Here is a 20,989-nt window from a genome sequence, read left to right on the forward strand (position 1 = left end):
GCACAGAAAGGTTGTCAAGTCTGCCCGCAGTCACAGCGCTGGCAAGGTGAGCCAGGATTTCAGCCCGGGCTGTGTGAGGTGACAGCTCCTCCCCCTGCCCTTGCCCCTTCCCTGATCGGCCCATCCATTCACGGGTCACCTTCAGGCTGTGTTCTTCCTCGAGGCCACCTTCGTTGGGGGTGTCATCAAACTGACTGCTCCCAGATAAGACTGGTGTGACTCAGGGTGAGGGGGTTAGGACTCTGCCCTTCTCTAGAGAGAGGGGTTTGGTTCTCTTGCTGTTGTAAGTGATTCTGGTGTGAAGTTGAGAGACAATGGAGCCATATCATTCCTAAATTCTACTGATATCAAGTCACAGATTCAAGGACACAATGTGACAGGGCACATGGGGAACCATTTTGGAACCACCTTGGTAGATCTTTAAGAAGTGTACAGAGTAAAAGTTGTATTGTTTGGGAGCTCGCGTTGACTAGAATGGCAATAAGAAATAGCCCCTCTGAGAAAAAAAAACATGAGCTTTCAAGCAGCTAACCCTGTACAACAGTAGAATTTTCCACCCTGCCACCTCTCTTTACGTTGACTATATGAGCTGCATGACATTTGTAAAGAGAGTTTTAAAGATGAGGGAGTCCAAATGGGTTAGGTAAGAGCTATCTGGATGCCTTGTAGGATTGGGAAATACAATACTTACATAAGCTATTAATGGAATACTTGGAGATTCAGCATTCATGTTGATATATGTGCACACATTTCTATCACGCTTGATTATGGAAAGCCCTAGGATAACCACAGTATTTCTGTAGCCTGGGATTACAGAGAGGATGAGGTCACATGTCACCTCTCTACTTCGTGGCTTTGTGAGGTCACCTCTGAGCCTCTAGCTATAAAATGGGAGTCAACACTCCCTTGACTACAGAGTTGCATGCCATTTGAAAGCACCTACTGCCTTGTCTGGTGCATAATAGGTGCTTTGCTCACTTTTCCCTCTTGGAGTCTGATGCTTTGGGCCAGTACTGTCCTGAGACCAGGCAATAAAGGCCCTGCTTCTGAAGCTTCTGGCCACTGGGTGAAGAGTCCAAGGGAAGCCCCCTTCTATAAACCATTCCCGGGATCCCAAATTCCCCCAAGATGAGCCAGTGCTGGCTTCCGGCACCTGGCAGACCTCTTGTCAGGACCATCCTCCTAGGAGCCGACTCCCCTGGGATCCTACCCCTCTTCCCAAGGAGGATAGACAGACCTTAGCCTCGAGGCTGGGGTGTTTATGTCCATGTGTACAAGTCCTCTTGAAATGCAAGGTGGGTCAGGAGTTGGCTTTCTCCACAATGACATGTTCTGATGAGGAACTCCAGGGAGTTAGAGAAATCTCAGTTGAACGTGACCTTTCGGATCTTTATGAAGGTGTACATAAAGATAGAAGGGTAGCATATATTTTATTTCGTGGTTTGTTGGATCTTGTCCCAACTCCCTCCAATGTTAGGAGCAAGCCTGCCTCAGGCATGCAAACATTCTTTCATTCAGATTCTCTTCCTCTTAGTACAAATAAGAAAATCATATAATCAGAGTAATCTTGTTTTTTCAAACAGTGTACCACCTAATGCAGGAATTCGCTAACACTTTTCCTTTGCCCCATCGTTAAGTATTGCCCGTGTGCTGTTTAGATAGCTTCTGGACCTCCACCAGTCCAATTGAATCAGAAGAGGGGCCCCAGAATGTGCATTTTTGACAGCCATCCCAGGGGCTTCCTGCAGTTCGGAGCTCAGTGGCTCTCAGCCCTACCTGAATTTTAAAACTAACTAGGAAACTTTTAGAAAAATATTGCTGCCGGGGCTCCATTCCACAGAGATGAAATCATCATCTCTAGGGGCAGGGTATTTTTTAAATCTTCCCCAGTTGCCTCCTCAGTGGGCCAAGGTTGAGAACCAAGTCTGCCCTGCTTGATGGCTGCAGTAGCCAGGAGCCCAGCCCTCAGCCCTCAAAGATTCTGCCCTCCACCTCTCAAGGCAGAAGGGAGGCTGTGGGGTCTTCAGACTTTGTAGGCACTGTTGTTCCTTGTTAAGCCCAAATACGCCACCCAATTAACTTGCCAATGATTATTAAACAAGTGTTACCTGTCATATGCAGAAAAGGGAGTGGTCCTGTTTAAATTTTCTAGTTGTTGACTTTGTAAGATTTGGCCCTGAAGTGGGGCTTCTGGAAACTCAACCCAAGATAGCAGCTAACAAGTTCTTCCAAAAGTTTCTCTGCCAGGCATAGACATCTCATCAAACAACCCGACTGCAGACATTTTTCCATAACACCCCTTCACCCAGCAGTGGCCATGGAAAGGAGGGTGTGGACAGGCTTCCTGGGTTGGGGTGCTCCTTGTCAGGTGTGAAAACAAAGAGGATCATTGTGTTTCTTGGAACTGGTGTAAAATGTCTATGTTTAAGATTAAGATCTGGGGAAATGCATTTTCCGTTTGAACCCAGCATTTTCTGATTGTGAAGAGGGTACCAACCTGTGCAATGGCGCCGTGACATGGCCACGGACTCCAGCCTTTTCTGATGATTCCTTTAATTAGGAGAAATTAAGTGGGACTGCTACATATTTGGGGAATAAATAATACTATTTAAACGGAGGCAGCCTTAACCACTAACTTAACCGCTGAATTCTCGCTGCTACATACCTCCTAAATAGATCAGCATAATCTTAACTAGGATTTAGAATGCATCCTCCTCGTTCTGGAGCTCAGAACCAGCAGCCCGCAGGAGCCTTTGGAGGCTTAATGACTTTAATTAAGGCGAGAAATACCTTCTCCCGATGGGGAGGGGCGCGGCCAGCCGGGTGGGGTCCGCGAAGGGCAGATGGGAGCCCGCCCCCAAAGGCCGGCCCTACTGAGTGGGGAGAAGGACTGGGGGGCGTGGGGAAGCGGAGGGGGAGGGACTCTGAAGGAGGGCGTGGAGTAGCAGGGCCAGGGGTTGAAGCTGGAGGGTGGAAGGGAAGGGGGGACCCTGGGGGAGGCCGCCGGGGCCTCCGAGTTCTGAGCTGTGTTTGTGGCTTCGGCACTTTGATCTCCTGCCAGCGAAACCTGGAAGGTCAGGCCGGGCTGCAGCCAAGCCCTGGAGCGAGGAGTCGGGTGGAGCGGGCAGAGCAGCGCCACCCACCCTCACCACCACCCCCACCCACCTCCTCTCCCACTCCCGGAAAGTGAGCTTGCCTGGCTGCCCGGGCGGCCCCGCCCCGCCCCTCTTTACCCCTCTGGGGCCGTTTTGTGTGTTGATCTCCTTTAGGCGGTGGATTAGGAGCTCCAAATCATGAAAGTGAATAAGCCACTCTCCCTGCAAGTTTGGCTTGGTAAAATCATTTATGTTGCATATGCTTTAAAGAAAGCAGGTTATTTTTTAAAGCTAGGTGCACCCCTTCCTCTCTGGGCTGTCCCAGAGCAGCAGGTGGTTCGTCTGGTGGTTCCTGTGTGTTAGGGTCCTCTCTCTCCACACTTCTGACACCCGCCCCCTTCTTGGCGCCAGCATTTTCTCACCGGTTACCCATGTGCTCTGGTGTGTGACCTCATTTCCTATGGAACGAAAGGTTTCTGTAGGAAAACAGGGCGCTGGGTGAGACGGGCCTTGCAAGCCCCCTTGCCTGGCAAGAGTATCTATCCCCTGTCAGAGCAGTGACTCATGCTTCAGGGAACAGCAGCTGACCAGAATGATCAAGAGCCTGGTGCCTGGGTGGTCACTGCCAAGCGAAGAACACGGGGGAGGAGGAAAGGAAAAAGTGAGGAGGGAGGGTTTAAAAACCACTCAGTGGCCTCCGGAGGGTGGGGCATAAAAGGACCCAAGGAGCGATGGCTGTTTGGACTACGGTAGGACCAGCAGGGAGAGACCGGTGGGGTGTCAGGCGTGGTTGGTCTCCATCGGTGTTCACAGCCCCTGTTCCTCTCCGACCACAGAGCAGGCCCTGCGGCAGTGGCCCCATACCCAGGACTTGTTCCTGGCACCCTGCATTCCTGGCAATGATCTGCCCCAGGCTCAAGCCTTAGGCGGGTGTGCCTCTCAAGCCTGTGCTTTGGTCTCATTGCCCCCAAAAGAGGCTGTCACTGAGTGGGGGAGTTTGGAGTCTGCCACCGGTTCCCCCGGAAAGCCAAGCTTCCGGTCTTCGCACCAGGTGGGGAAGGCAGACTGGTATCTGCTCACTTTCCCAAGACAGGCCCCTATTGGTACAGGCCATCTGTCTCCACCTGTTTCAGGATGTTCCATAGGTTTCACCAGTCTTTGAGGCTGAAGAAAAGCCAGCGTCCCCTGAGTGATGATGGGAGGATGCTGTAAAACTCTGTATCTCCTGCCATCTCTTCCTGTGGGTTTGCCCAAGGGTAGTCATTTGGTGAGCGTTTTCCCTTGGTCAGAGTTTTAAAGGACCTTGCCTTCCTCCAGAGAGTGGAAGGAACAAACATTGCAGGGGCACGGGCTTGTTTTCTAAGAGGTTTGACATCAGAGATGTGCTCACACAGGGGCCTGGGGCCTGATAAAGATCCACATTGAGGCAGAGTCACTTGTAGTGGCTGAGGTCGCGGTTGCCCAGAGACAACTGTGGCTGCATTAGCACTAACCACCAGTAAGAGGCCCATCAGCAAATGCCACAGCAGGGGATGTGCACGCAGTTAATAAACCAAATCCTGAAAGTCTCAAATGCGCAGAATCTTGAGTTCCAAGGAGATGTGGTAGAGAGCAGACCTTTCTCAATCTGAGTCAAAGGAAACCAGAGATGAGGTGACCAGCAGCGAGCTATGGTCTGTGCTTGAAGTAGCAGCGACCTAGGTGTTTGATGCTAACCCTGAGGGCAAAAGCTGATCTTTCTGGGTTAATCAACAAACATTTTTTGGCCATTTACCCTGTGCCAGGCCCTTTGCTGGGTTCTGGGAATTCAGCAGGAAAGAAGTCTGACACATTGGCCGCCCTCTAGTGAGGAGGCACTTTGAGTAAACAATTGCAGTGTGATGTCATAAGAGCTGCAACAGTGGGGCACAATCAGGCCACAGGCAGTAACAGTGTAAAGGGAATAACACCTAAGTCGACCAAGAATTAGAAGAGGTAAAGGCTAGCTGGTGTTGGGGAGGTAGAGCGTTCCTCAGCACAGAGAACACAGGCCATCAGAGAACTAGTGAGAACTCGGCCTAGTTAGACTCGGGGTTGGAATGTGGAGTTTACCATAAGCAGCGGAGCAGTCCTGGCTTTCCCTAAGAGTAACACAGTTATCCGAGGAGAGTGGTCCAGGTCAGAGCTGTGATTTAGAAGAGTCCCTTTACTGCTGGGTAGAGACTACACTGTGGGGGGGGGGGGCGGGGAGGGCCAGGTGGAATGGGCTAGACGACCTCCAAGGGAGAATGTTGTTGTGACTCACATGAGAAGTCTGGTGTCCTGGACAGGGTGGCATCAGTGGGGATGGAAAAGCAATGGATGGATTTGGAAGATGGAATCAGCAAAACTTGGTAAGCAGTTGAGTGTAGGGGTGAGGGCAAAGGTTTAACTTGGCCCCTGTGAGCCTAGGTTGTAGGAAAGTAAGGATTGCATGAAGGGTAGGCCTGTGGCAAGACGCCATGCACCCATATCAGCCTGAGCAAGAAATGACCCACGGATGCCCAGGACCGTGTGCTCCACTTTGCGAATAGCCATAGATGGAACTTGGGGACCCAAACCGAAGGAGAATGCTGATGCCAAATCATAGGAACCAAGCCCTGGTGCCATTTTGGATTCTCTGCAATAATGGTTTCTGCCACTTTAGGTCACACTGCTCTCTATAAGTGTATCAGAGGAGACCCACAAGTGAACATTCTCTTGGGTAAAAAGAGATCTCCACACCTTCACCCTGCTCCTTGCCAAGCAAGAGCTCTTCTCCCAGGGCAACAGCCAGTGCATAATGACAGACACTTCTAGAAGGTCTTGGCTTGTATCTTTCTTGAGGTGTCTGGCACAGAGTTGGACCTCTTAAGTAGTTGCCAAGTTGAACTATGGAACTGAATGTTTTCATACTAATAGCCATCTCATTTAAATTGCGGTGTATAAACTTTCTAATTGTTTTCCAGCTCAAAATGTAGATCCCTGCCATATCCCCCAGCCTCCTACCTGTACCTTAGAGCAAGGGAATGAATAATAAGGGGTGATATTCCACTCTCGTTGGCATACCATGCACCATGGAGCAGTGGGTTCCATTTTTTTTATGTTTATTTTTGAGAGAGAGAGTGAGCACTGGCTGGAGAGGGGCAGAGAAAGAGGAAGATACAGATTGCAAAGCAGGATCCAGGATTTGAGCTGTCAGCACAGAGCCCAACATGGGGCTTGAACTCGCAAGCCATGAGATCATGACCTGAGCTGAAGTCAGATACTTAGCCGACTGAGCCACCCAGGCACCCTGAGCAGTGGGTTCCAAAATGTCTCGCATAGAAGGGAGGGAATGTTGACAGAAGTTACTGCAAAAGGATTCTGTATCCAAAAAACTGGGGAATTCCTGGGCCTCTATCATACTAACGTGCCCTGTGGATATCAGGGGTCACTCTAGAAAGCGCAGCATTTCTCAAAGGACCCTGACCAAGAAAATCTCATCCTGTGATATGTACTTTGGGAAAAGCTACAATAGACACATGGGATAACTGATCCCATGTCCATAATTTCTTACTCATTTGTCCTTGGAATGAAACACTCAGACTATTCCTTTATTACTCGGCTGGCCTCTGTCTGTACCTGCATTGCTTGCAGAATGCACACTCCTTAAGGACAGGGGTCTGCCACACGCCGCTTACTATTGTATGTATGTCCAGGGCTGAGCACGCAGAGTAACTGGTTAATTGCTACTGTTAAAAAATAAATGAATAAATGGCACTGCAAATAGAATTAAACTCTGTTCCTGCCTACCATGTTAATTTGTTGAGTGTGGACCATGCCCAGGGCAATCTGCTTTGTTAGGCTTTTTCCAGGACACACAGACTGGTCAAGTAAGGTCTACCTCCTGGCTCCTTTAGACCCTGAGGGCGGGTTAGCCCAGCACCCAGGCCAGGCATTTACATGTAAGATCTGTGCGCTTTGGAGAGGCAGGACCACTTGTAGCTATTTATTTATTTATTTATTTATTTATTTATTTATTTATTTAATGTTTATTTATTTTAGAGAGAGTGTGTGAGCAGGGCAGAAGAAGGGCAGAGAGAGAGGGAGACACAGAACTTGAAGTGGGCTCTAAGGGTCCAGGCTCTGCACTGTCAGCACAGAGCCCCAACGCGGGGCTCAAACTCACGAACTGTGAGATCATGACCTGAGCTGAAGTTGGATGCTTAACCGACTGAGCCACCGAGGCGCCCCTAGCTATTTATTTAAAGCCAGATACCAGCAGAACCATGAGTATGAGAATGTATATATGGCACTGTTTATAATAGAGAAAATATAGAAATCCTGTAACAGGAGACCATCTTAAGCTCTGCTACGACCATACAATGAAATAATATATGTACCTGGTAAGGAGGATGAACAGTGTTTTATATCGATGCATATAATATTGTTGAACAAATTGTTGAGTTAAGGGGGGGCGAGTACAGAACATTATATACATACAGTTTATTTTTAAGTGTTTTTTAAGTGTATTTTGATATGTGAGTATATATGTGCATTTTATTCCTGCTAATATATGGGGTTTTTTTAAAAAGAAAACATGGGCAATAAGGGTGAGTTATTTTTTGCTTTCAATTTCAATATTTACATTAAGCACATTTTACTTTTATAAATAGCAAAACCCCTAAAGATCGTCCTATTTGAGGGGAAAATCCATCATAGAAGTAGTAAGCAGCAGAAAAAAAAAATCCTTAGAGATATTAGGGCCCAGAGAGGGATAAGAGCTGCTTTAGGCTACAGAGAAGCATTTGTCTATCTTATGGGAGGGGTGGCACATGAACTTGACCTTGAAGAATCAGTAGGTATAATCAACACATGATAGTTTACACTGGAGTATCTTTCTGCATATGCAGTATCAGGCAGATTACTCTCAAACTGACTTCCTTCCCCTAGCCAGCTCACCACAGGTCACTTTACCCAGAAGTTAAATGTGTTGATGAATTTGTCTTGTATTATCTGTGCCATCCTTAAGAACTGAGTGGGTTTATAAGGAGGGGCATTAAAAGCCTGTATAGATTGTATTACAACTCTTAAAATAATCTTCATACTCTTTGGCCCTGGGTCTCCCTTCCTAAAGAAATTGGAAATTAAGCCACAATTTATTCAGTATAGCATTAGTTATCATAATAAAAAATCAAAAGAGCCCAAATATCAAAAATACATGAGTGAGTAAGTAGAGTATGTGAAGGTCTATTTCACAGCTTTAAAGATGTCTACAGAGAATTTTTAATGACTTGTTTGGAGGTTATGATAGGCGTAAAAGAAAAGACAAAATGAAAAAAAAAAAAGAATTGTATTCAGTAGGGACAAAAAAAGTCTGCAGAGCTCCCTAGAAGAGGTTGAAGACAGGTCTTCATATCAGCACTAATGATCCAACTTCCTTGGTTATCCTGTGGTCAGGAGTTTGGGACAAAGGAGATTTTTCATCATCTTTTGGGTTATCTCCAATTAAGACGATACTCTGTCAAAGATTTCCTCTAATAAGTATTAGACACTGGGACCAACACATTGAGTGCTACACAAACAGATAAACAACTGTGAAAAATGGAGTCTGCCCAGGGGCTGCTGGGAGTAACCAAGTCTGGGTGTAACTGCACACACTGGGGAGAGTGCCAGATCCATTCCTGATTGGAATTCCTGAATTTAATTGAAACTAAAGTAGACTGGAGGCTTTGAGTTCTCCTACCCACAAGGTGGTAGCGGGACCGGAACCGTTCTCATCAGAATGCCTCATTCCCATCCGGAAATTCAAAAGTCAAACATGTTGATAGAAGCACTTTCCTTAGGGGAAAACCATATCCACGTTCAGGAGGCAGCAGCCGAAGAGTATGGTCCCAGGCAGGCTTGCTCTCATTCAGAACAAACGTTTATTGAATAACCATAGGAGTCTTGCATTGCTGTAAGTGTTAACCACAGTAGGACCTTGTCTTCCGGGGCTTGAAACTTTGTACTTGGCAAAATATAAGTGTGCAGATGTTTGCACGTCTGATACTTGTCTCAGTGGCTATGGACATTGTCGAGCCTTGGGTCTTGCAAGCCCTGGAAAGGTAAACAAAGGACCATGACAACCTTATGTTCCACATTCTACCGCTGGGCTTCCAGTCACCTGCTCACTGGTATTGACCTGTCCACATTGGTCAGGTCTTGCCCGATTGAGGCAGCAGAAGTGATGAAGGATGTTAAAGTAACTGTGTGGGAGGGGCAGAGGGAGGGCAAGCAAAGGGCCATAAAGGCAGGGAGGAACTTTGGTTGCTTTGGGGAGGCCTTCCCACCTGTTTTCTGCTGTTCACACCCTTCTCATGCTCTTCCATCCACGCCAGTCTGTGCACAGTTCAAGGGTAACTGCCCTCCCCAACTGTAGCCCAATTTACCTGTGACCTTTATCTAGCAACATCCACCAGGCTTCGTTTTTCCACCCTTTCTTTGAAACAGCCTTATCTCAAGAGTTTTGTGACTTTATAGAGATAGGGTTTCTAGTGATCACAAGACCACTAATCTCCTAATTATGTAATCTCCCACTCTATGCATTAGATTTGTTTTGAAGCAGTATTCTGGCCCAAGCTTGATTTGGTGAAACGTTGAAATGATCTAAGATGTGAAGACTGGTTCAGGAAGATGCCTCGTCTATTTTTAAACTGAAAATGTGGGGCGAGGGGGAAAGTGTCACCAAGTAGTGTTGTGTTTTTTAATTTGCTTTGGGAATAGTATGATAAATGTGTCATTTTCTAAATCTGGATTATTCATGGCCTATTTTAAATCCCGAGCTGCCTCCTAACAGGCCAGTTCTCAATAGGATCCTGGGTTGACTCCCCTCCTGTCTAGTCCTGCCATGGACAGGAAATGCAACCTTATTTAAATAGCAGCTTCCATTAATTTTTAAAGTAAGTCAGCTGTGAGAATTATCATTTTCTCCAACGAAATATTTGTACTTGAATCCTGTGCATTAGCTTGGTTGTGTCTGAGTCAGTGAAATGGATCTGTTAACATGGGGTTTAAGCACCTTATCGTTGACCTGCTGTTTTTACTATAGAAACCAGGAGACCTTTCAACCCCCCTAGATTTTGTTGAAAATGCCTTTTTAAAAAGTGCCTGTCCCAAATGGGTCATACGTGCCTCACCTCCAGATCCTTGAGGTTTCCACGTTCCTGTGGAGCAGGGAAGCCCAGAAACGTGAGCAGCCACGTGGCTGGGGCTCTGCGCTACCCCGCGTCCCACAGCCTTTCATCCGCTGCCATCAGACTCTGCAGGTGCGCCAGCATCAAAGCGGGAGGTGCTGGGCGCTCCTGATCAGGACAGATCTGAATGCACGTTTCCCTCAGGTGCTGGTTGATGTGCTTGATGGCGAATGAAAGCCAAATAAAGGAACAAGCTCCTGTTGATTACCTTGTTTTCCGTGCTGTTCCCCTGGGTCCTTCCACGTCGAGGGAAGATTTTGTGAAGATGAGGGTATCACCTGAGTAGAAGACACAGCGCCTACTTCGTCATTCTGGGGCGCACAAACTGTTGGCCACAGGCAAGGGAGAGTCAGTGCCCCTAAAGAGCCTTTTGAAGGAAAGTGACCACCTGGCCACAAACTTTCTCACTGTGCCATCATGTCCTCTCTCTCTGGAGGCAGGCGGTAGGGCCACTGTAGCTCTTTCTTCATTGCTCTGGACAGTCCCCTGCCTCTCAGTTGAGTGGCCAAGATTGGGAACCAGAAGGGACCCTAGTCATAATAACATAGGCTTCCTCCTCTTACAGGTGAGGAAACTGAGACTGGGACTGAGAGAGATTCAGTGACTTGCCCACCATTGGCAGCTTGTCGGTGGTAGAGCCAGGAATAGCTCCCAAGAGCCACTCCCGACTACAGCTTGCTGGTGAGGCAATAGGGGTGGGATGGACAGGAGGTAGAGGGGACTTGAACTACGTGGAGTCTCAGTTCAACAAGGAAGAGTCCCCAGGGGAAGAAAGACAGCTTCCGCAGCACAGCAGCCAGGGTGCCCGGGCTTGTTAAATTGCGGGGGACTTTGCAGGATCCGTGAGGTTTCACAGTCCCGCTTCTCTGGTACACGGTGCGGGGGCGGAGGGGGGGGGGGGATTGTCTTAAAAGCTGTGGGATAAGACTGCCCTCTAGTGGGCTTGTGAAGCCATTGGTCCAGCCACGTGCTCGGCCGGCTCTTGGAGGTTCAGTGCTGCCTTCTCACGCTGCATCCGGGTAGTGATTATTCCCTCAACAGGGATTCCTTCCAGTCAAATTGTATTCTTTCTCAAGCACTCTGGCTCGTAGAGACTTTCTTGATCTCTGAACAGTAGCCATTATTTGTGCCTCTTATAGGAGGCTTGGGGTTTTATTTTGATTTTTGTTTGTTTTCCCCCCACATTAGAGGTATCTTCTCTAACAAGATCCAGGAACCGAAAAGCAAGGGTTACGTCTTATGTCTTGTTCTTCCACAGCTTCTACTCTGTTATCCACTTAGCCAGACATAAAGTCAGAAGGTTCATTGGGCTAAAAAAGAATCCTTTCCCTCAAAAAAGAATCCCACCCACCAGGGTCTCCTGGGTGGCTCAGTCAGTTAAGCATCTGACCCTTGGTTTCTGCTCAGGTCATGATCTCATGGTTCATGAGTTTGATCCCCACACCAGGCTCTGCGCCGACGGCTTGGAACCTGCTTGAGAGTTTTCTCTCCCGCTCTCTTCTCTCTCTGACCCTTCCCAGCCTGCTCTCTGTGTCTCTCTCAAAATAATAATAATAATAACAATAATAATTATAAAAAAAAAGAATTCCACCACTTCACATTTGTTCCTAAAACATTCTCATCTCATCTCCCTCTGATCCTTAGTTCCCCAAGTGGTTGAATCATCTGAATCCCTCAGAAAACTTCCAGAACTCCGTTTCCTGGGCCTTACTCCAGCCCTGCTGAATCAGTCTCTGTGGTTCAAGCCAGGAAATCTGCTTTACAAACTTCCCAAGTGGTTTTTGATGTGCAGCCAGGTTTGGCAGCCAACTGCTCTAAATCCCCATTTACGATTTTTTCTCGGAGCTTTTCCCTCTGACAACATCTCCAGAGGTCTTCAGCTTATGTCAGTTATTAAGCTGACCATTTTGAGATCTCCTTGGAAATATTCCGTGTGCCAGTCTCACGGCAGCCCTGGGTGACGCGGGAACGATGCGGGACCACAAGACAAGGACCAGAGGCATTTACTTTGGTTGCCAGTGGCTCTGTGTTCATAGCAGAAGATCCTGAAACCAATACCTTCATGCTGACGGGACAGGTTGTTGATTTGTTTTTAATGTTTGGCTGGATAGGGAGACAAAGGTTAATTCAGTACCCGGGTAGTTATTTCCACCTATTCTAACTCTGGTTCTCCTAATGCAGCTGTACAACATAGGTGGCATTGTCCCCTCGTCTCCCCTTGTTTCTTTTACAGATGGGAAAGTTGAGGTTTCGGGAAGCTATTAGCAACTTGCCCAGAGTCACAGAAGTTGGTAACTGTCAGATTCCACGTTCGAACACAGGTCTGATTTCCCAGGCCAGCTCTGGAAAGGTCAGAGGAGCAAGAGTGCCAACCTGTTCTTTTTTCCCCTGCCAGGCCAAGCGGGCAGTGCAGCGGGGAGCCACTGCCGTCATCTTTGATGTATCAGAAAACCCAGAAGCTATTGACCAGGTAAACTCCTCGGGCCACGCAGCATTGCAGCCCCCGCCCCAGAGAGGGCTTCAGTTAGCTCGGCGTGTCACGGGGCCGTCACCCTCGTCTCAGGGCTTTGCGCTTGCCCGCTGACACTACAGACCCATGTCTAGACATCATTCAGACTCCAAGGCAAGGGTATTGAGAGGAGTGAAGAGCCAGGAGGTTGGTGGCTGTGGGGGGCATTTTCACAGACCCTTCTGGGCCTTCAGCCTGCCCACGCCATTCTGAAACAAGCATTGTTCTCAGCCTCGCCCTTCCAGAAGCTCCAAGGCTGTCCCGCTTGAGGACTTTGGGGATTTTCAAATGGTGTCTGCTGTTCTTTCCCTTCAGCCTCACTCTGTCTCCTTCTTAAAGTAAGCACGCCCTTTAACCAGCATTGTCTTTCTGTCCACAGCTAAACCAGGGCTCAGAAGACCCACTCAAGAGGCCGGTGGTGTACGTGAAGGGTGCAGATGCCATCAAGCTGATGAACATCGTCAACAAGCAGAAAGTAGCTCGAGCAAGGATTCAGCACCGCCCGCCTCGAGTGAGCCCGGCACCCTCTCTGCTGCTCCCTGTGCTTTTATTCCCTTTGGGCTCGTGTTCCAATCTTCTTTCTCGTCTAACATGCTGACACAGCCTAGGTCCTGCAGTTTAGATTAGGTATAAGTCCGCAGGCCAAGGAGAAATGTCAGCCCTCGCGTTCCTTTACAAAGGATGTGAAAAGACCTTCCGGAAGTAGATGATTTGTGCTAAGGTGTTTCTGGTCTCTTCCACCCGGCACTCCCTCTTGGTAGCCTCCTGTCCTTCTTTCTCTTCCCTCCCGCCCCCCTCTGAAAGGCTGAGGAGGATTGAAGGAAGGAATCCCAGCACCCAGCTTCCCTTGTCCCCCTTCCTTCCATTTGACCCAGACTACAGAAAAAGGCCAAACTTCCTTCTTCCCGGAGGATAAATTGCATTGTTGAAAAAACCCCTAACTTACTTTTTTTTTTTTTTAGTTTGTTTGTTTGTTTATTTATTTATTTATTTATTTGGTGAGAGAGAAAAAGAGAATGCATGCGTGCATGGGGGAAGGGCAGGGAGAGAGGGAGAGGGAGAGGGAGAATCCCAAACAGGCTCCATGCTCAGTGTGGAACCCGATGCAGGGCTCGGTCTCACGACTTGAGATCATGACCTGAGCCGATGTCAAGAGTCAAGCGCTCAACTGACTGAGCCACCCAGGCGCCCAGAAAACCCCTAACTTATATTTGAGTCTGGGACACCTAGCTTTCAAGTGGGATTGAAGTTCACCACTTGTAGGTGGTCGACGAATAGCATTTAGGCTTCACTTGAGTGTCAGAGGGCCACTGCTGGCCAGTAACCCTTCACTGGTATCTTTTGCCCAAACCTCAGACTGAAGATTCTAGCAACCTGGGACAGGTGCCTCATACAGGGTTTGTTTCCTTATCACAAATACTGGAATATTCACATATAGGAGGGTTCTTGTACATGCACAAACTATCTAGATACCCCTGGCATTCAGTTAGTAAAACCCTACTCCTCTTAGCTAAATGCGAGTCCTGGGTGAGGTGGCTTCAAGGCTTGAAGAGGCACTGTGCCCTGAGGAAAAGATAAGAACTCAAGAGTCGCGGGAATTTGCAAAAGAACTGCCTTTGCCGGCTTCTTTTTAAAGGAGAAAAGAGCACTTGGGTAAATGTGACTCATTGTAGTGGAAGCTGATATTTGCGGAAGCAGCATACAATTTTCTGAGTTGTTGTAAACCATTAATTATATGGTTAGTAATCACTGTTCCCTCAAAACATGACACTCACTCCTTTGTCCCATAAATATGATATTCGTGTTTATTTGGCTGGGCCTCTCCTGCCGGTTACAGCGAACTTCGCGCTACTCCACAGGGAGCGAAGCTTTATGATGGGAGTTCTCTCGGCTGTGAGAAGGCCTGGCCGAGACTGCTGCAGGCCTCCCCCTAGCCACACCGTGGGGGACCGCCTGGGCCTGGCGATCACCCCGTGTGTGCAGCTTAGCCCGCACACACCCTGGGTGTCTCCCGCGAACGAGGGGAAATGCACCCGAGTCAGCCCCATCCTTATTCCGACCAGCGCTGACACGGGCCATGTGCCGATCCCCAGGCCGAAGAGACCCGCGTGACTCATCGTGTCTTGTGTTCTGTTCCAGCAACCCACCGAGTACTTTGACATGGGGATTTTCTTGGCATTCTTCGTCGTGGTCTCCTTGGTCTGCCTCATCCTCCTTGTCAAAATCAAGCTGAAGCAGCGGCGCAGTCAGGTAATACGTCCGAGCAGCCGGCGAGCGCAGATCCCCGCCGCCCTGTCACTAGTGAAAACGAGGGTGGGGGCCTGAGCTGTGCAGCCGGTTCCCAGGGGCCTACGAGCCATAAAGATAGAGAAAAGCAAGAGCAAAGCTTATCACTCTATGTCTTCTCTGTTCCCAAAGGGCCAGAACTATAAAGGCCGAGCCTTGGGAACGCTTCCAGCTGGGAGTTGTCTCAAGAAACGTCTAAAGGTTAATGTGGAGCCCTGGAGCCTGCTCCTCAGCTGTGATCTGGGGACCAGCAGTGTCCGCATCACCAGGGAGCTTGGTAGAAATGCAGACTCTCAGGCCACACCCCAGACCTGCTGAATCTGGATCTGCATCTTCCAAGCTCTCTCTAGACGATTCTCGATAAACAAAGTAGCCATCTTTGTGCCCCAGCTAGCACATCACTGTGCTCATAGGAAGGCAGGATTTAGGGGCAAAGTTTGATGGAGAGGGTAAATGAGAATCTGGACTGTCCCACGTGTACCGTGACATCTCAGGAGAGAGACGGTGGACATTGGCAGGCAATCTGTCAAGAGGATCACCGACTTCTCACAAAGTTGGGTGGCTAGAAGTGGGTGGGTTTGGCGACCACCCACGTGCATTGTCTCATTTGCCCTCAGAACTTTCTTCAGTGTAAAGAGGAGGAACCCTGGGTATAGAGCAGGTCAATGACTCAGGGTCTTGCAGAGTTGGCCAACCAATTGAAGTATATACCTCTGCTGATACTGCCACTTGGGTGAAGCCTGCGTTCAAGTCGTTGACCCTCAGGGGTCTGGAAAATCTGTGCCGCAGCAGTCTGAATTTTTAGTGCTTTCTCAAAAGCCTGTGCTGATCTGGTAATAAAGGACTAGCGTTATACCCGTCCCCATGTGTTAGATGCTATGGCCCTCAGGGCGACTACCACCGTAAATCCGTCCCGAACCCTAACACAGACCACATTCTGCTGCACAGAATTCCATGAACAGGCTGGCCGTACAGGCTCTGGAGAAGATGGAAACCAGAAAGTTCAACTCCAAGAGCAAGGGGCGTCGGGAGGGCAGCTGTGGGGCCCTGGACACGCTCAGCAGCAGCTCCACGTCCGACTGCGCCATCTGCCTGGAGAAGTACATCGACGGAGAGGTAATGGCAGAGGCAGGGCCCGTCCTGGGTGGGGATGGGGTGGACAGGTCAGTAGAGGTGCACAGGACCTGAGAGGACAGAGCCCCGTGTCCTTTTCCCACAGCCTTGTAGGGGCAGAAGGGTTTAAACGCCTAGGTCTCGAGGAGGTGGCCCGAGACAGTCTAACCGCTTTTCACCCCGGAGGAGGGTGGTCACAACGCAGACACTCTCTTGCTAGAGGGCCCAGCTTCCACCCACGTGATTTCAGAAGTTGATCAGAAATATATGCGAGGCCAGACGATGTCTGGTGTTAAGAACATTTACACGTATTGACATAATTTTATTTTTTAATTTTTTTCCTATTATTTTTTTTTTTTTGAGAGAGAGTGAGTGCACAAGAGCAGGGAAGAGGCAGAGAGAGAGAGGGAGAGAGAGAATCCCAAGCGGGCTCTGCACTGCCAGCATGGAGCCCAACACGAGGCTCCATCTCAAACTGCGAGATCGTGACCTGAGCTGAAATCAAGAGTCAGACAGTTAACTGCCTGAGCCCCCCAGGCGCCCCCTACATGTACTGACTTAATTTTAGAATTGCTCTTCTGGAAACTGAGACATGGCTTAAAGCAAACCTCTCCTGCAAAGCCCCGTGGAACACTGGGTGTTTTTACTCAGGAGACAAGAGATGTGATGGCTACCTTTTTTCTTCTAGCTTTTTATCCTGAAAATGTCAGACTTTCAGGAAAGCTGCAGGAGTCCTTCAGTGAATCGTACATCATTCACCTAGAATAACCCTTTGTTAACACTGTGCCGTTGTTTGCCTAATCTCTCTCCAGACAGAGACACACAAACATACACATTTGGGGAAGCAAACCACTTCAGAATCGGTTGCAGACATTTGATGCCCCTTTAATGAAAGCGTTCTGCTCCCAGATAGGCTATTGGATGAAAAAAAGGAGTTTTTGCAGAGGCCTTGAGATTAAGAGGGCCTTGAATGGTCTTTAGGTGCAGACTGCCTGCGTTCTAATCCTGACCCAGGGCAGGTTCTAGCTTTGTGATCTCAAGCAAGTGACTTCATTCTCTATGCTGTGCTCGAGACATGAGCCTGAGACGGACATGAAGTCAAGGTGATCACAAAGGTTACATGAGAAAATGCAGGTAGAACTCTTGCCAAGGTCAGGCACAACATTAGGTATTAGCTTGAATATTATTGTGTTGAGCCGGTCAGGGAATGGAAAAACAAAGTCACATTAGCAAATTTGGAGGGTGCTTTGGCTCAGGAATTCCAGAGGTGGTTCTGCCTCAGAAAACCTCATCACCTCCTCTCCACATAGGCTGCTTTGTTAGAAACCATGTACCCTCGGGTGAGTATCCAGGGTCCAGCAAAGGAGAGGACAGGAGAGCATTGCCCTTGGTGGCTCCTCCTGTCAATTACAAGTCCTGGGCATCTTTCTTTCTACTCATACCCAGTTGGAGCACCCGGAGGGAGCCACCATCCCAGAGATGCAAAGGTCTTGGTGGGGGGTAGGGGGAGGTGGGTAACCTAGCCCTCTCTCCAGACCCCAGGCTGCAGAAGCTCTTGGCTTTGGTCTCCCCTTTTGGGCAGCACGAACATGAGTGCCTTCCTCAGGCAACGAGAAAGCTGCCTGCTTCTGTGTGCTTCCTTCCTTAACAGTGAGGACCGTGGTTGGGGCTTCTCCCTAGAACACAGACATGGGTGCTGACTACAGGGAAATGAGTCTACCTGTAGCTAGAGATGGGGGGATGGGTGAGGAAGAAACCTCTGGCACTGGCACAGTGAACAGGGCTCCCTGGCCCATGCTGGACTTCTCAGGAAGAAGCATTTAGCCCTCCACCTGTGCCCTGCCTTCAGGCCGTGTGTCCTCTCTCCCTCCCCAGGAGCTGCGGGTTATCCCCTGTACTCACCGCTTTCACCGGAAGTGCGTGGACCCGTGGCTGCTGCAGCACCACACCTGCCCCCACTGTCGGCATAACATCATAGGTAATTGTCACCTGCCTCCACTGTTGCTGAAGAGTCACTGTCCCTACCAAGTGCCTAGCAAGAGTGTGACACATGCTGCAGACTGGTGAGCGAGCACTGCCTTCTGGACCTGGAAGTGTGGGGACCTTGGGTTTCAGAGTTCACCAGCCCTCCAAACCCTTAGGAGAGCCTGCCCTGAAGAATTGCCCCGAGTTCCCGTTTTGGCCTCTTCACGTGAACCAGCCTCCTGACCTTGAGCAAGGCATCTGGCCTCTCCAGGCCTTAGGCCCACAATGTCTTTAGCAGAAATGACAGTGATGATGCTCCCATGGCCAGAACTGGGGGGTTGTTCCCGGGCCACAGGAGATGAATGTGAGATGGCAGGGTCACAGTGTTGCTCCTGCATCACTGTGGTATCGGATGAGGGGCACGGAATGCCGGGTGGACTCCAGGGAGCTGTTTCTCCAAGAGAGAAAGTGCCTTTCATCTTGGTACCTTTGCTGCTGTCTGCAAACCCCCATGGTGTCTTTGTTAGGCAGGACCGAGGGGAGGCGGGAGGTAGACCCTTACCGGTGAGACCACCCTTCAAACAGAGAAGTGGGCTGGCCCCAGCCAGCGTGGCTGGGTTTGCTGATGGCCCAGAAGGGGGCATTGGCATGAGAGGGGGCGCATTGGCACATGACCGGGCCTCCTGCTTCAGCCTCTGCCTTTGTTTACCCCTCTAGCCCCATGTGCTCAGCCCTGCTGACGTTGTTTCCTCACCTCTCCCCAGAACAAAAGGGAAACCCGAGCACTGTGTGTGTGGAGACCAGCAACCTTGCGCGCAGCCGGCAGCAGAGGGTGATCCTGCCGGTGCACTACCCCGGCCGCGTGCACAGGACCAATGCCATCCCGGCCTACCCTACCAGGACAAGCATGGACTCCCACGGGAACCCCGTCACGCTGCTGACTGTGGACCGGCACGGGGAGCAGAGCCTCTATTCCCCACAGACCCCCACCTACATCCGCGGCTACCCGCCCCTGCACCTGGACCACACCCTGGCCCCTCACCGCTGCAGCCTGGAGCACCGGGCCTACTCACCAGCTCACCCCTTCCGCAGGCCCAAGTTCAGCGGCCGCAGCTTCTCCAAGGCAGCTTGCTTCTCCCAGTATGAGACCATGTACCAACACTACTACTTCCAGGGCCTCAGCTACCCAGAGCAGGAGGGCCAGGCTCCCCCGGGCCTCTCTCCCAGGGGCCCGACCCGCGCCTTCCCCCCGAGTGGCGGCAGCGGCGGTGGCGGCCTGCTGTTCCCCACCGTGGTGCACATGGCCCCGCCCTCCCACCTGGAGAGCGGCAGCACGTCCAGCTTCAGCTGCTACCACGGCCACCGCTCAGTGTGCAGCGGCTACCTGGCCGACTGCCCGGGCAGTGACAGCAGCAGCAGCAGCAGCAGCTCCGGCCAGTGCCACTGCTCCTCCAGCGACTCTGTGGTGGACTGCACCGAGGTCAGCAACCAGGGCGTGTACGGGAGCTGCTCGACCTTCCGCAGCTCCCTCAGCAGCGACTATGACCCCTTCATCTACCGCAGCCGGAGCCCCTGTCGCACCAGCGACGTGGGGGGTTCCGGTGGCTCAGGCCGGGGGCCTGTCGTGTGCCTTGAGGGCTCCCCGCCTCCAGAGGAGCTCCCGGCAGCCCACGGTCAAGGTGCGGGGCGGGGAGAGCCTTGGCCCGGCCCTGCCTCTCCCTCGGGGGACCAGCTGTCCACCTGTAGCCTGGAGATGAACTACAGCAGCAACTCCTCCCTGGAGCACAGGGGGCCCGCCAGCTCTACCTCAGAAGTGGGGCTCGAGCCTTCTCCCGGGGCTGCCCCGGATCTCAGGAGGACCTGGAAGGGGGGGCGCGAGGGGCTGTCGTGTGCCTGCTGCTGCGAGCCCCAGCCCGCCACGCTGGAGCCCAGTGCAGGAGTGGCCGGGGGCAGCACACTGTTCCTGGGTCTCCCGCCCTGTGAGGCCTGTGGCCCCACGGGTGGGGAGTCACAGCCGGGAAGCTCCCAGGGCCTGTACGGTCTTCACCCAGACCATTTGGCCAGGACAGATGGGGTGAAATATGAGGGCCTGCCCTGCTGCTTCTATGAAGAGAAGCAGGTGGCCCGTGGTGGCGGAGGGGGCAGCGGCTGCTACACTGAGGACTGCTCCGTGAGCGTGCAGTACACGCTCGCCCAGGAGGCCCCGCCCAGCTGCCACCCAGGGGCCCGGGACCTGAGCCAGCGCATCCCCATCATTCCGGAGGATGTGGACTGTGACTTAGGCCTGCCCTCAGACTGCCAAGGGACCCGTGGCCTCAGCCCCTGGGGTGGGACCCTGGGCCCGGATGCCCTGCGGCCCCACAGAAGCCTGGGAGCAGCCCAGGAAGAAGAGCCGGTTCTCTGCTGCCAGGCCAGGGCACCGCTCTCGCCCGGCTGCCCTCTGGAGGGTGCAGAGGCCACCAGGGCCAGCTTCCCCGGTACCCCCCAGGACACTCAGGAGTCCAGCGCCACAGCCACTGAGGCTGCAGGTGAGAATAGGAGAGGACAGGAGGCCAGAGTCGGGGTCCTCTTTCTCCAGGTTGTTTTCTAAGCAACTTCCTTCGTGCCCTTGACTTTAAAAACACCATCTGCACCTGATGACTTCCAGGTGTTATTTCCACCCCAACCCTTGCTCTGCGTTGCAGACCCATTAGGCCTTCTTCCCTAACCCTCACAAGCATCCCACCCTGTCATGTCCACTGCAGCGCTCCCAAATGCCTCCCTCTGCATGCCCTGCCCCACTTCTCCCCTGCTCCCCACCCAAGGCT

The 20,989-nt window shown here is 51.0% G+C and overlaps 1 protein-coding gene across 1 annotated transcript in view; it reads left to right on the forward strand.

The window, feature by feature from the left end:
- Window positions 1-20,989, forward strand: part of ZNRF3 (zinc and ring finger 3) — a 157,944-nt gene that overhangs the window by 132,362 nt on the left and 4,593 nt on the right. The window contains 6 exon segments of the mRNA XM_030336264.1: window positions 12,705-12,779; window positions 13,198-13,329; window positions 14,958-15,068; window positions 16,053-16,220; window positions 18,093-18,195; window positions 18,947-20,710. Of these exon segments, the coding sequence (XP_030192124.1) occupies window positions 12,705-12,779; window positions 13,198-13,329; window positions 14,958-15,068; window positions 16,053-16,220; window positions 18,093-18,195; window positions 18,947-20,710 (2,353 nt within the window).

The sequence above is a fragment of the Lynx canadensis genome, chromosome D3, assembly GCF_007474595.2.
Source record: "Lynx canadensis isolate LIC74 chromosome D3, mLynCan4.pri.v2, whole genome shotgun sequence".
Lineage (NCBI taxonomy): Eukaryota > Metazoa > Chordata > Mammalia > Carnivora > Felidae > Lynx > Lynx canadensis.